The 14,213-nt window shown below is 45.4% G+C and overlaps 1 protein-coding gene across 2 annotated transcripts in view; it reads right to left on the minus strand.

Moving 5' to 3' along the window:
- G3BP2 (G3BP stress granule assembly factor 2) overlaps positions 1-14,213 on the minus strand; it is a 42,892-nt gene that overhangs the window by 16,858 nt on the left and 11,821 nt on the right. For both annotated transcript variants that reach the window (XM_077476543.1, XM_077476542.1), the window contains exons 4-7: positions 11,636-11,809; positions 5,093-5,183; positions 4,506-4,608; positions 4,220-4,394 (exon numbers count right to left, since the gene is read on the minus strand). In XM_077476543.1, the coding sequence (XP_077332669.1) occupies positions 4,220-4,394; positions 4,506-4,608; positions 5,093-5,183; positions 11,636-11,809 (543 nt within the window). The remainder of the gene's footprint in view (positions 1-4,219; positions 4,395-4,505; positions 4,609-5,092; positions 5,184-11,635; positions 11,810-14,213) is intronic.

The raw sequence follows: 14,213 nt of genomic DNA on the forward strand, positions 1-14,213 counted from the left end.
TGTGTTCACAGATAAGAGGGTGGAGAGAAGAACCAGTGTTGGTGCCAGAAACTCCTAGATCACCCCTCAGGTCAGCCACCTCTATGACAATTGGGGCAGGGATCCAAATGTGATCTGGGGACCTTGCCTAGGTGGCAGCATTGATCGCACTATCGCCAGGCTGATAATCAGTCTGTGCTGTAGAGCCCACCGGGGGGGTCCAAACCTTCCTCACAAGGGCCTTCAGGGACATAACTTCCCAGCAAGAGATCAATGCCCTGAACCTGTATAGCATGCTAATCCACACAGCACAGGGTCCCATCAGGAAGAGTTCATTCCCTAACGGCAACGTTCCATGGGACTCCCTGTGTGTCCACTACAGGGTACAGGTACCGCGGAAAGCAACAGATCCAGATTGAGTCAGTGTCCTAATCCTAGATGCAATCATGAGAAAATAGCTAAAAAAAAAAAAAAAAAAAAAAAAAAACACCCACTGAAAATACCAGGGGTATACCATGGGCGGGGATTTCATGTCTTTTTGCCAGTGTCCAATGACCTGAAGGTGGCAGCAAAAACTATCATAATAATACATATGAAAATTACCCCTTGAATATACAACTAAAAAAACTGTTGCTCTGCTTAAACGTTTAAGGCAGGGCTCGACAAAACCCGGGCGCCAGGTCGCATTGGCGACTAGAAATAGCGACCTCGCGCCTGGGGCAGCACAGCTGGGGGTATCCTGTCTGTGGACCCCCCCCAGCGTGATCGCGTCTGGCGCCCTCTTGTGGTCGCCGTTGGTATGACAAACCAGCAATGCCTCTGCCTGTTTTATATTACCTGCCTCTTCCCTTTATTTGGAACCCCCTAAACATTATATATATTTTTTATTCTAACACCCTAGAGAATAAAATGGTGGTTGTTGCAATACTGTCTGTCACACCGTATTTGTGCAGCGGACTTACAAGCGCACTTTTGTTGGGAATAATAATTTAGTTAATAAAAAAAATAAGACAACAGTAAAGTTAGCCCAATTATTTTTTATATTGTGAAAGATAATGTTACGCCGAGTAAATTGATACCCAACATGTCACGCTTCAAAATTGCACTCGCTCATGGAATAGCGACAAACTTTTACCCTTTAAAATCTCCATAGGCGACGTTTAAAAAAAAATTCTACAGGTTGCACGTTTTGAGTTACAGAGGAGGTCTGGGGCTAGAATTATTGCTCTCACTCTACCGATCACGGCGCTACCTCCTATGTGTGGTTCGAACACCTATTTTATATGCGGGCAGGACAGGGCGCGTTTAAAAATTATTATTTTTTTCTGCTTATTTTAACTTTTTTTTTTCCCACTGTTCTTTTTAAAAAAAAAACGTTGCGTCACTTTTATTCTTATTACAAGGAATGTAAAAATCCCTTGTAATAGAAAAAGCATGACAGGTCCTCTTAAATATGAGATCTGGGGTCAGAGAGACCTCGGATCTCATATTTACACTAAAATGCAATTGAAAAAAAAATTGTCATTTGAAAAGAATTAAAAAAATGTCCCTCTAAGAGTTATGGGCAAGGACTTGGAGACGGGGGGGGGGGCGCTGCTATCTTCCCCTCACTCGTCTCAATGTCAGGCCAGGGACAGGTCCGGATCGCCGTCACGGACCTGGCTCCTAACTTTTTAAGCTGGCTCCTAGATTCCAAGCAAATTTGTCAACCCCTGGTTTAAGGACCACCCCAAGTACATTTACTGTGGCAGGGTGGCCCTTAAGCACATAATCACGTACACGTCTGGGGCGTGCATGCCACTGTAGCGCCGCTAATAATGTGGCAGGACACAGTCAGAGCCAATCAGCAGGTCGGCTGGACTTGACGTCCCCCGGAAACCCGGCAATAATTTGGAGAGAGGCAGAGTCTGCTATGTAAACAAGGCAGATTGCCATCCTGCTAGCAAGGAAGATGAAGATCTTGCGTTTCTGCTGAGCAGGAACACAAATAGGTCTTCCTTCAGTGCAACCATCCTCCACACAGTTATAAAGCACTCCCGGGGAACACATTTAACCCTTTGATCGCCCCTGTTAACCCCTTCCATGCCAGTCATTTGTACAGCAATAGTGCTTTTTTTTTAGCACTAATCACGGTATTGGTGTCAGGAGTCCAAAAAGGTGTCACTTCATGGCAGATTTGCCACCATTACTAGTAGTAAAAAAAATAAAAAATAAAATAAAAAAAAAAGTCCATAAATCTATCCTAGTTTGTAGATGCTAAAACTTTTGCAATCAATACACACTTAGTGGGATTTGGTTTTTACCAAACACATGTAGCATACTACAAATTGGCCTAAAAATTGACAGGCATTAGATTTTTACTTTTTGTATTGGATAGGTTTTATAGCAGAAGGAAAAAAATAAATAAAAAAAAAATATAAAAAAAAAAAAAAAAGTGTTTTTCTTCAGAGTAGTCAGATTTATTGTTTAGAACGCAAAAAATATAAACCGCAAAAGGTGATCCAGTACCACCGAATCAAAGCTCTATTTGTGTGAAAAAAAAAAAAAAAAACCCATTTAAGTACGGTGTCACACTGCCGTGCGATGCTTTAAAAACCTGCCAGAGCTGAAGCTGTTAAAGCGTTAGCAGGAGTTTGGCTTTACCGTATATACTCGAGTATAAGCCGAGATTTTCAGCCTCTTTTTTGAGGCTGAAAGTGCCCCCCTCGGCTTATACTCGAGTCATCGCTGTCTGCCTGCTTGATCAGCGTGTCGAGCAGACAGACAGCGGCCATTCTATAATTCAAAAGCCGCGCCTCCGGCTCCGCCTTCGCCTGTGATAGGCGGAACACTGAATTTCCCAGCAGCCTGTGTTCCGCCTATCACGGACATCGTCTCATCCTCGTACTACGGACGAGGATGAGACGATGTCCGTGATAGGCGGAACACAGGCTGCTGGGAAATTGTGTTCCGCCTATCACAGACAGGGAGGCGCGGCATTTGAACAGGGGAATGGGCGCCGACGAAGAGCGGTGATCCTGGGACGGGACCGGACGGAGGCTCGGCTCGGGACGGGACCGGACGGAGGCTCGGCTCGGGACGGGACGGGACCGGACGGAGGCTCGGCTCGGGACGGGACGGGACCGGACGGAGGCTCGGGACGGGACGGGACCGGACGGAGGCTCGGGACACAGGTAGGCTGGACACACAAGGCCACACACACACACACACACACACACACACACACACACACAGGGATGGATGGATGGATGGACACACACACAGGGATGGATGGATGGATGGACACACACAGGGATGGATGGATGGACACACACAGGGATGGATGGATGGATGGATGGACACACACAGGGATGGATGGATGGATGGATGGACACACACACAGGGATGGATGGATGGACGGACACACACACAGGGATGGATGGATGGACGGACACACACACACAGGGATGGACAGGCATATCTCACCCTCGGCTTATACACGAGTCAATAGGTTTCCCAGTTTTTTGGGGGTAAATTGGGGGCCTCGGCTTATACTCGGGTCGGCCTATACTCGAGTATATACGGTAATTTGTTAGTCAATCTAAAATTTGCTAGTGCATCCAACATCACCCGCTATCCAAATTGACAATGCTGCTGTCCTAAAGGCATTTCTTTTGCTCCTCCAGTGAAGCGAAGACACCAACTAAGGATCACCAGGTGAAAAAAAACTAAAGCAGATACTAAAAGGGATTGATAAACAATACATTTGGGTTTAAAACTGCTTTAGGAACAGAAACTTCAATAAAATGAGGCCAGCTGTGTGATAACCACTCTAATAGAACAAGTCAATTGATATTTCACTAGTGTATGACACCCACATACTTCCTGTATATGTAAACAGATTAATTTGCCAAGAAAGCTTCCATTGTGAAATTCATATTTTCTAACATTATCACCATGTAATCATGGTCTTTGTTGATGTTTTTCCTTAAAAGAATTACACCTCCACCCAAAAATAAAATAATGTAGAATAAAATCTTCAAATTAGTGGTTTTGGTCTATTTTACTACAACTCAAAGCAAGAGTGCTCAAAACCAAAAGCTCATTTAAAAATGGAAGTGATTAACAATCAGCAACACGATTTATCAAACCAATAACCAGATACATGGCAGACTGATCTTTCTCAGATAAAATTCCAACAAACACAGAATAGGCATTTGTCTGGAAATAGATATATGAACACACATCACAAAGAATGTACCTTGGGTGGTTCTTGGGGGAGAGGGATGGGGTCAGCAGGAGGGGGTGTGGGTGACTTGTCCTCAAGTTCCTCTATGTGCTTTTCTTCTGGATCAGGTTTTACCTCCTCACTCTTGACTTCTTGTTCAGGCTCTGGCTCATGAATGGGTTCTTCTAAAGACTCCTCTACACCATTACTAATATTAAAAAAGAAGGTATATTTGAAATAAAAATTAAAACCTACCAAGTACCAGACAAAGTAATAAAAAAATAAAAAATAAAAATAAAAAAAATCAAGTTGAACTTACGACACTGGATGGGGATCATAATATGAGCTGTTGGAGTTTTCTTGAACAGGTTCAGGGGATGGCTGCCTTTCTTCTGGCTCTTCTTCTGCTTCTTCCTCAGAATCTGGCGATTAAAATTATATTTTCAATATCTCAAAGTACACAGTAAGGCTTAGTGTACACTGGATGTTTTTACTGCAGCTGTTAAGGGCATCTGACTTTTTTTCTGCCTCTTAATGCTGCTGCATGTTGGCCTATCCACACAGGCATTCAAATGCATAAAAATGTCCACCGTCAACATGTCCAGGAGCAGCATTTTGGCAGAAAAACATTTGACATATGTTAAGGCTAGGCGCATCGATCGCTTAAGCGTTAATTCTTTTCAATGGCCAGAATAAGTTATTCTGGCCAATTGAATTAATGCCCATGCGCTTGATGCACTCAAACCTGTTTACAAGCATCAAGTGTTTTTTTTTTTCTGCTAAACCGTGCTGTCAGGAAGAAAGGTGTCTAACAGATATTTAAACTCCCAGTGTGCATGAGGCCTTATGTCAGGTACACTGTGCAAAGCTATTATATATACAATTCAAGTCTTAGGAGACACTTGCCTTCATCCAGCTCTGCTTCCGAATCCCCAAAAACCTCATCCTCATAACGAAAGATGTCATTATGAACATAAAATTTGTTTGGGACAGATCCCTGTAACAAAGACATTTTTCAATAATGCATGCATTTTTACATACTCTCATAAAAACATACATATACATGAACACAATTCCATCTCAATTATCTTCAGCAGGTTCTAGACTACCTTCCTATCCGACCCACAAAGCAGACACCATGACCCAATACTGGACCTTATCAATTTTAACCACTTGTTTATTGGGCACCTACCCCCCCCCCCAGACCAATTTTCAGCTTTTTGCGGTGTCACTCCTTGAACGGAAATTGCGCAGTCATACAACACGGTACACAATAGAGCTTTCTTTTGGTGGTATTTGATCACCTCTGGGGTTTTTTTTTTTTTTTTATAAAAAAGTTTTAGATTGTTAATAAAATTAGGTGGCACCGATTACTGACATGTATTCGTGGCACTGTAGGCACTAGCAAGCGGTATTGGTGGGCACAGAGGAGGCGGCTTTGGTGTCCCTTGCGAGGAGAAAAAAAGTCAAATAAAAATTACGTTTTTTGTACTCAGAAAGAGTGACAGACACAGCATCTCTTCTTGACCTTAGGGTTATATCGCCCCTTTAGGAGAAGACTAAGCAGAAAGTGTTAAAAACAGCAACACTTGCACAGTACCACCCAGGGGGTGGTCCTACTGGCTATAACCCCATCACACTGCATCCAGCAGCTCAGTTTGTCAAAAGCAGTACAAACATAAATAGGAGGGGTGGATGCTGTGTTCAAGGAACTTTACAGCGAGTACAAAAATCCTATTTTCTTTTCGTTCATTGACAGACACAGCATCTCTTGACTTTTGCAACGTCCCCAAGTAGTGTCAAAGAAACGAGGGGTGGGAACAGCAAACCACTCCACCCATAACAACCAGAGGTCCTCAACGGAGGAGTTGCAAACTACACAGCCGCCTGAAAAACCTTGCGGCTGAAGCAGGCATCCAAAAGATATGCTCACATAAACCTTGTAAAATTTTGTGAAAGTGAACGGACGAGCAGGTCGCTGCCTTACAGACACTTGATGTCGGAAAGCACAAGAGGCAACAATTGCCCTGGTAGCATGTGCCGTGCCATAAGGGGGCGGGCGCCCCCCTTTCCTGTCGTAAGCATGAACTACAATCTGTCTGATCCACCGAGAGATGGTGGCCGGTGAGACTGCCAGTCCCTTCTTCGGACCAGCCACCGATACTAACAGCGAGTCAGACCTCCGAAAATGAGCCGTAGCCGACAGATACACCCACAGAGACTGGACCATGTCCAAGGAATACAAAGCCACCTCTTTGGGGTGTGACGGCCAAGGACATAAGGATGGAAGCACAACGTCCTCATTTAGATGAAAGGCTGAAACCACCTTTGGAAGAAACTAAGGCTGCAGATGCAGCACCGCCTTATCCTTGTGGAGGACCAAGTGGCAGATGTAATGGCCACTAGAAAGGACTACTTTCTGAGAGAGTGTCAATAAGAGAATCGCCCTGTTTTCAAACTGCCGTTTCTGAAGCGCCGAGAGCACCAGATTCAAATCCCACGGAGGTAGCGGTGGTCGAACCGGAGGGGCCACATGTAGAACCCCCTGAACAAACGTACTCAATGAATGAGTCGCAAACGCTGAAAAAAAAATTAAAAAAAAAAAAAAATTTGAAATAAAAAACAGCCAAAGACGATATCTGCCCTTTGATGGTGCTTAGGGCGAGTTTCTGATCCACGCCTCGCTGTAAAATCCAGTAGGATCCTGGAAATGGAGCATGTGCGCGGATGTCACCCCCATCTCCTCACACATGGAGATGTAGGCCTTCCAGGTACGATGATATGTCTTCTGAGAAGATGACTTCCGTGCCCTCAACATAGTGGATATTAACAAACCTGACAGACCTCGGCTCCTTAGCACCTGGCTTTCAACAGCCATGCCGTTAAAGCCAGCGATGGTAAAGCAGGATGAAGTATTGGACCTTGCGAATGAAGGTCAACTCGCATTGGCAGAATGCCAAGGAACTATTCGCCACTATTCATACTACGTCGGCATACCACGGTTGCCGAGGCCAGTCTGGGGCAAACAATTACCGGAATCCACTCAGCCTCCACTCTGCAAAGCAGTCGTGGCACAAGTTTGATTGGGGAGGTATAAATCAGCCAATAATTGCCCCATACAGCCACCAATCGTCTGCCACATCCGCCCAGGGATCCTTTGACCTGGCCACAAACCTCTGTACCTTTCCGATTGAGTAGGGAAGCCAGAAGATACACATCTGGCGTGCCCCACCTTAGGCAAAGGAGCCGAAATACATCCGGATGTATTGACTATTCCCCTTGGACCAGCATCTGACGACTTAGGTAGTCCGCTTGCCAGTTTTCTACACCTGAAATGTACACTGCCGACAGAGCCGGCACATGCTGCTTTGCCCACTGCAGGATGTGAGCGACCTCCAGTGCTGCAGCCGAGCTCCTTGATGGTTGACATACGATACCACCGTAGCATTGTCTGACTGGATCCTGACCGGATGCCCCTGTAGCCTCTGCGACCATGTGGAGAGACACCGCCTGATTGGCCAAAGTTCCAGCATGTTGATCAGCAGGCGGGATTTTTCCAGGGTACAGTAACCCTGGGCTGACTGTACGCACCAAACTCCCCCCCCCACAACCGGTCAGGCTGGCGTCCGTTTTTGATCACCATCCAATAAAGAGGAAGGAACAACTTCCCGGTCTTTAGAGCCAGCGACCTCAGCCACCAGTGCAGGGAGTCCCGACTAGCCTTCTAACTCGAATTTGACAATCCTGGGACAACGGAGATTTGTCCCATTTTGACAGGATCTCCTTTTTTGTAAGACTCAAGTGTGGAATTGAGCATACAGTACCACCTCGAAAGTGGCTACCATGAGACCCAAGACTTGCATGCAAAAAAGCAGCGATGACCACCTGCGGGACACCACCAACTTCAACGCAGCTTGAAGAGTCTGCAGCTTGTCCAAAGGCAGAAAGACTCTCCCCTCCGAGGAGTCCAGAAGCAGGCCCATGCACTCCAGGCTTTGAGTCGGCACCAACACCGACTTCTGTAGGTTCAGTGCCCAACTGAACCAATTCCCCCGAAGGGGTTGGTTAATTTCAACATTGGGGGGGGGGCGCAGGAGGAGAGACCAGTCCCGTCCCCCCCCCTTTCTTACCAGAGGATCTGACTGCTTTGGCCAGAGGAGAAGGAGGAAATGGCTCCTGACCACGCTGTTTCCAGCATAGGGCGGTGAGTGCTCAATACAGCCCCCAGTGGAGATACATAGGCATGACACACTATAAACCTAAAAGGAGAAATTCCTAAGAAAATCCAAAAATATTTCTTAGAAATCTCCACTTACCTTCCCGCCGCAGGGTTATCTGAGATAGATCCAATCTTTAACCTTCACGGTGGACTCCGAAACCTTCAGGAACAGGGGAATCTAGAGGTTGCCCGCAATCCTGGACCTGCAACAGCACCCTGCCAGTAAAAATTTTATGGCCTTACTACCAAAAAGTACTGGATCCCAGGGTCCAGCTCTCTAAAAAGAGAAGCATTCGCAAGCAAAAACTTGGTTTCTTCAGAAACGAGGCCCGGGTACCATTCCTTAGGCCAATTAAAAGACACTCTGGATGGATCCGTCTGCATGGCTAGCCCCAGCAAGGATTGCTTCCAGTGGAGCTCAGCACATCTTTACACGTGACCAACACCTTAGACACTGGCAAAAAAAAACTGAGGACTCCCAGTAGTGGGAGGGGTTATATAGGGAGTGCACTTCTGGTCTTAGGGCGTGCCAGTGTCCATCACCTATTGGTGGCCTATTAAGCCACATAGTAACTACTATGGCTCCATGTCCCCTGATGTATGAAAAGAAAAACAGGATTTTTTGTACTCACCATAAAATCCTTTTCTCTGTAATTTACCGACCGACACAGCTTCACTCATAACCATTGGGTTGTTCTGCCCTATTACTAGGAGATACTAGGCATTAGTTGTAATACAACACTCAGAACTCTTAGTTCCACCCAGGGGGCGGTCCCTTGGGCAACAACCCTCCACACTGCCATGCAGTCATCAGTACATCAACAAGCAGTATAACGTAAAGAGAAAAAAGGAGGGGTGGGTGCTGTGTCGGTCGGTGAATTACAGAGAAAAGTATTTTACGGCGAGTACAAAAAATCCTAATTTTCTCTTATATTCACCGACCGACACCGACTAAGAGGAAAAGGAGGGCCCTTGCCTACGCGTAGCTCCTTCCCTTTTCAGGACTGTGGGAGCAATGCAATTCTATCCCCAGAAACATTATCAATGTCATCCAGTCTGCATCCTTGGAAACATCAGAACAGAGGCCGCCTGTGACAGTCTGAAACAGAGCTTTCCCCAGAAGACGGTGGGGGGGGGGGGGGGGGTTGGGAGATTACCCCACCTTGCACCCACACCCACCCTGGCAACAAAGGCCTCCAGGACCACCGACAGAACATCCATAGGCACCATAGCTGCAGGGGAACCAGTTGCAATAACAGGGATGTCTGGGGAAGAAGCGCCAGCTTCTGACGCCATGCTGACCCACACTCGCCTGCCACCACTTAGGGACCAAAAGGCAAGTCACACAAAAAGTCCACCCCCCTAGCTGCCACAGACTGAGGGGCCCCCAGCAGGACTCACCACCCTGACCCAGGTACTGCGCTGGAAGCAAAACTACCAGAGGCTGCTAGAAAACAGCCGCCTCTGCAAAAACGTCTGAGGGCGCCAAGAAAATGGCTGAACTGCTAGAAAATGGCTGAAAAGCAAAAAAACTGGCTGTGGCTACAAAAAAAAAAAAAAAAAAAAAAGAAAAAAAAAAAAAATAAATAAAAAAGGCTGCGGCCACAAGAAAATGGCCATGGAGCGTGCGGCAGCCTCCCCACATGTCCACACAGCACGAACACCCCACCATGGTCCAGAAAACAGGGAAGAGGACTGGCGGACCCCCAACACCCAGCGTAGCCACCTGACAGGACCCAGAGAGTGCTCCACAGGTACATGCACCGCACCCCCATGTGCCCAAACAACGGCCCATAGCATGGGGAGGAGGGTAGAGACAGGGAGAAGAAAAAAGTGCGAGAGACCCCCCTAGTCGTCCTCCCAGGGAATGCCCAACTGCCAAAAAAGGTAGAACCATACTTGGCCCTCTTGCAGGGACTGCTGGACGCATTCCACAGACAGACCCATCACCCAAGCAGTATGGGGTAGCTGTCGGCCACGGCACACTGACACAGACAGCTGTAGCCGGATGCCCCGGAGCATACATCTCACCGGTCACCCCCGGATTAGATGTGACATGTCGTGGCTGACCAAGCGCGTAGCTAGGGCCTGCTCACGCTTGATGGCCAGGCTGGGGAGACTACAAGGATCTATATTATCAAGCCTGTCATCCAGACCAGCTGTTGATTGTAGATCACAGGAATCAAAAATGCATAAAAAATAAAAAATTCCCAGGACCAATGGTCCCATCGGGAACCAGGTCCTTCTACACTAGGTAGAAAAATAAAAAAACTGAGCTGCTGGATGCAGTACCTGGGCGGTACTGTGCAAGTGTTTCTGTTTTTAACACTTTCTGCCTAGTCCTCTCCTAAAGGGGTGATATAACCCTAAGGTAAAGAAGAGCTGCTGTGTCCATCAATTAATGATAGAGAAAAAGGTTTTTGTAATATTACAGTTCCCTGGACTATCCTGATCTTATCCTTATAATATATTAAGAGAAACTTGAGTCCTCTTGCTGTGGCCCACCTCACCTGCCCTACTGGTGTCACTAACCCGGATAGTTTGATGCATGCGCAAATGTGCTGAAGTTCTCTGTCCGCCCTTCAGGACTTGCCAGAGCCCTGTTGCGGGTTGTGTGAACATCATGAGATTTAATATTGTACAAAATTGTACTCAGTCTGTGTACACGTCAAAGAACTGGCATGTGTGTGCAGCCCAAACACAAACCTGTACCCTCCTAACTGCGTCGTGATTATTAATGGTGCACCCACAGATGTGCCAAAGCTAACAGGTACTGAAGGCTGGGAAGAGCCCTTCAGCACACATTTGGCGGCAATGCAATTCTTGCCTAGGTCAGAAAGGCTGAAGTGCTTCCATGCAATTCAGTCGTGGGGAGGCAAAATAAAAACAATGTTTTTTTTTGGGGGGGGGGTGAAAATCTGCTATAATGGCCAATGCTAGTGATGGTTATTTGGATTGTTTATACTTTCTAATGTTCTAATATTTGGTATTGTCTAGAAGTCAGTCTATCCATAAATCTTTTGTAATAATTCCTTACTCGCCACATACTCCATTTACATTATACCATTTTAGTACATAATCTTGAGAAAGTCAGTCTATATGCTGTATAGAATGTTCTAGATATTTTATTTAAATATATGTGTTAAAGCTTTCCCAATCTCAGAGATAGATTGTAAAACAATATAAAAACACTGGAAAAAAACAATATAGAACATTGGCAAACTACTTACCTCTGGGGCAAGCACAAAGGTTTGCATGAACTTTCTCATTGGTTGGCCATTATTAGAAAGTTCACCCATGACCTGGACAACAACTCCATCACTTAGTGTAGCATGTGCATCGACGTGTCGAATCTTTGTGCGACATTCACTAAACTGAAGGGACATCACCTTCTTGTGAATTTCCTGAATTTAAGAAAACAATTTAGAGTCAAAGGGAGATCTTGATGGGAATTTTTTATTTTATTTTTTTCTTTAAAGAAAGGTGAAATATTTCTCCTTAAGTACACTATAAATTAAAGCTGCAGTTATCCACTCTTAAGGGGTAGAGCCTTGATGTCAATTTATAGTATGCCCTCAGGCTTCCTGGTTCAATCACGCTGGGTTTCATTTAACCCAGAAGACTGAGAACATCTTGTTATAGAACAGAAGTACTGTGGGGATAGCTTTAAAAAACCAACACATTTGAGTATTGCAGACCAAGCTGCATTTTTTGAATTTAAGTTAAATCTGCTTCGAGGGTGGGGGGTATATATTATATATATATATATATATATATATCAAACTTATGCTGCCTTCGGACACAAAGTCCATTAATGAAACTGGAATTTTTCAGCCAGTGTTCATTCTCCCATCCTACACAAAACAAAGTTACATTTTGTAATCATTACTGTTTATGGAACAATCTTTTTGTTTAGTTCACAAGTCTGTGAAACAAAGTCTAACATCTTTGGCAAACCTACAATGGGTTGCAACAAAGAACACTTTTGCGACTTGAGGTGTTGGGCCCCTTTCACATGGGGCTGACTCAGTCAAATGGGTCTGCCTGCTCATGCCGCTGAGCAGGCAGATGACAGACAGGCCCATGTCTTCTCCGCTATGCAGAGCAGACATGGACACAACCCACTGTTGGCTATGGGGCAGACATATGGAAACAGACTGGCTGTCATCATCCGATCCGCAAGACCGATGGGGAGCATCTCCCCATCTGTCTGTTTTTGGCAGGCCAGATGCAAGTGGGTGTAAACAGACATCCATTTACATCTGCCTCCTTTTTAGACAACAATGGGTGATCCCATCAGGTCAGCAACAAAAAACAGACAGGCGGACCTGATCAATCCGCTGGTGTGAAACGGCCTTAAAGAGTAACCACTTTTTCTGAGACAAAAAAAAAAAAAAAAAACACACACAGCATTCCCCTCTGGGCGATCTATGTACATTACAAGATTTTTACCAAAGTTTGTTGCAGATTCCTACCTTGTTATTCTGAAGACATCCCTGTGTGTTTGTATGTGCCCATGCTCTGTGTGAGTCTAATAGGAGGGGTTTCAAAATGATCAATCAGCTGCGTCACCTGCAAAGCTCTAATGAGGAAAATTGCAGCATCTGTACCCCTTGACGTGATTTTCTATTAGGAGAATATCACCAAAAATGACTTTTTGGTGCAGGGGATGCCTGAAATCTGACTTATATTAGTGCAGACTTCTGGGAAAATCAGCAAGCCAATCACACAAGCAGTAAATTGCATCTGGGGGGCATTCTGTGCACAGAATACCTCTAAGTAGCCATATTGCAGTGCATATTACAGACCACACTGCAGATTAAAGGCAATTTTTAATGACCGTCATTTGTAATATGACTTGTGTCAACATTGTATTTGCTTCAACTTTTTTTCCTCTCTCTCTCTCTCTCTACCCCCCCCCCCACACGAAAGTGATAGGGGTGCAACGGATCAAAAACTCACAGATTGGATCGTTCCTCGGATCAGTGTCAAGAATAGGATAATTTGATGATAATGTGTAAAAAAATAAAAAAATAAAAAACCCTTAATAAAAATTGTATGTAAAGTTTTTATAAATGTGACATGTAGAAAGATGAAAATGAAAAAGAATAAAAAAATTAAATAAAAAAAAAAAAGAATAGGATCATTTTTCAGATCAGCGTGACTGCAATTGTCACAGAGCAGCACTGTGGGCACTACAGATCCAGCCCACAGTGCTGCTGCCATCCGATCTCTCCCCTCCACTGTACAGATCAGTACAAAAGTGATCGCTTAGTCATTTGATAGAGCGATTACATTGTAAACGGCCGCCTGGTGTACAAAGATGGCCACTGCTCCAGAGCAAGGCCGAAGCCGCGGCCTTTGCTAAGGCCGAGGCGTGTGCTGATCCGAACAGGGTGACCCGTTCGGATCACGGATCGGTGACGGCCAGTTGCACCCCTAGAAAGTGGAGTTACCCTTTAAAGGATTTCTTCCAGGCTGCCTTGAATGTGTAACTTTTTTTCCACAGAATCACCTTAGTGATCCGTGTAGACCATTGATTCTCAACCAGGGTTCCTCCAGAGGTTGCTAGGGGTTCCTTCAGCATTGGGCAATTTCTGTCTCTCAGATAAGTTCCCACTGACACCATTGATCTTTTAGCTATCTGTAAGGAGGCAATTCTTCCCAATGACCACTCCTCTCACTGACCATCACACTAATGTATCATGAGATCTAAAATTTCTAATTTTTAGCAGGGGTTCCTCAAGATCGGTGAACTATTTCAAGGGTTCCTCTGTGTTGAAAAGGTTGAGAAAGGCTGGTGTAGAC

Source organism: Lithobates pipiens, unplaced genomic scaffold, assembly GCF_037356315.1.
Source record: "Lithobates pipiens isolate NorthernLeopardFrog02 unplaced genomic scaffold, aLitPip1_a1.2 Scaffold_13, whole genome shotgun sequence".
Lineage (NCBI taxonomy): Eukaryota > Metazoa > Chordata > Amphibia > Anura > Ranidae > Lithobates > Lithobates pipiens.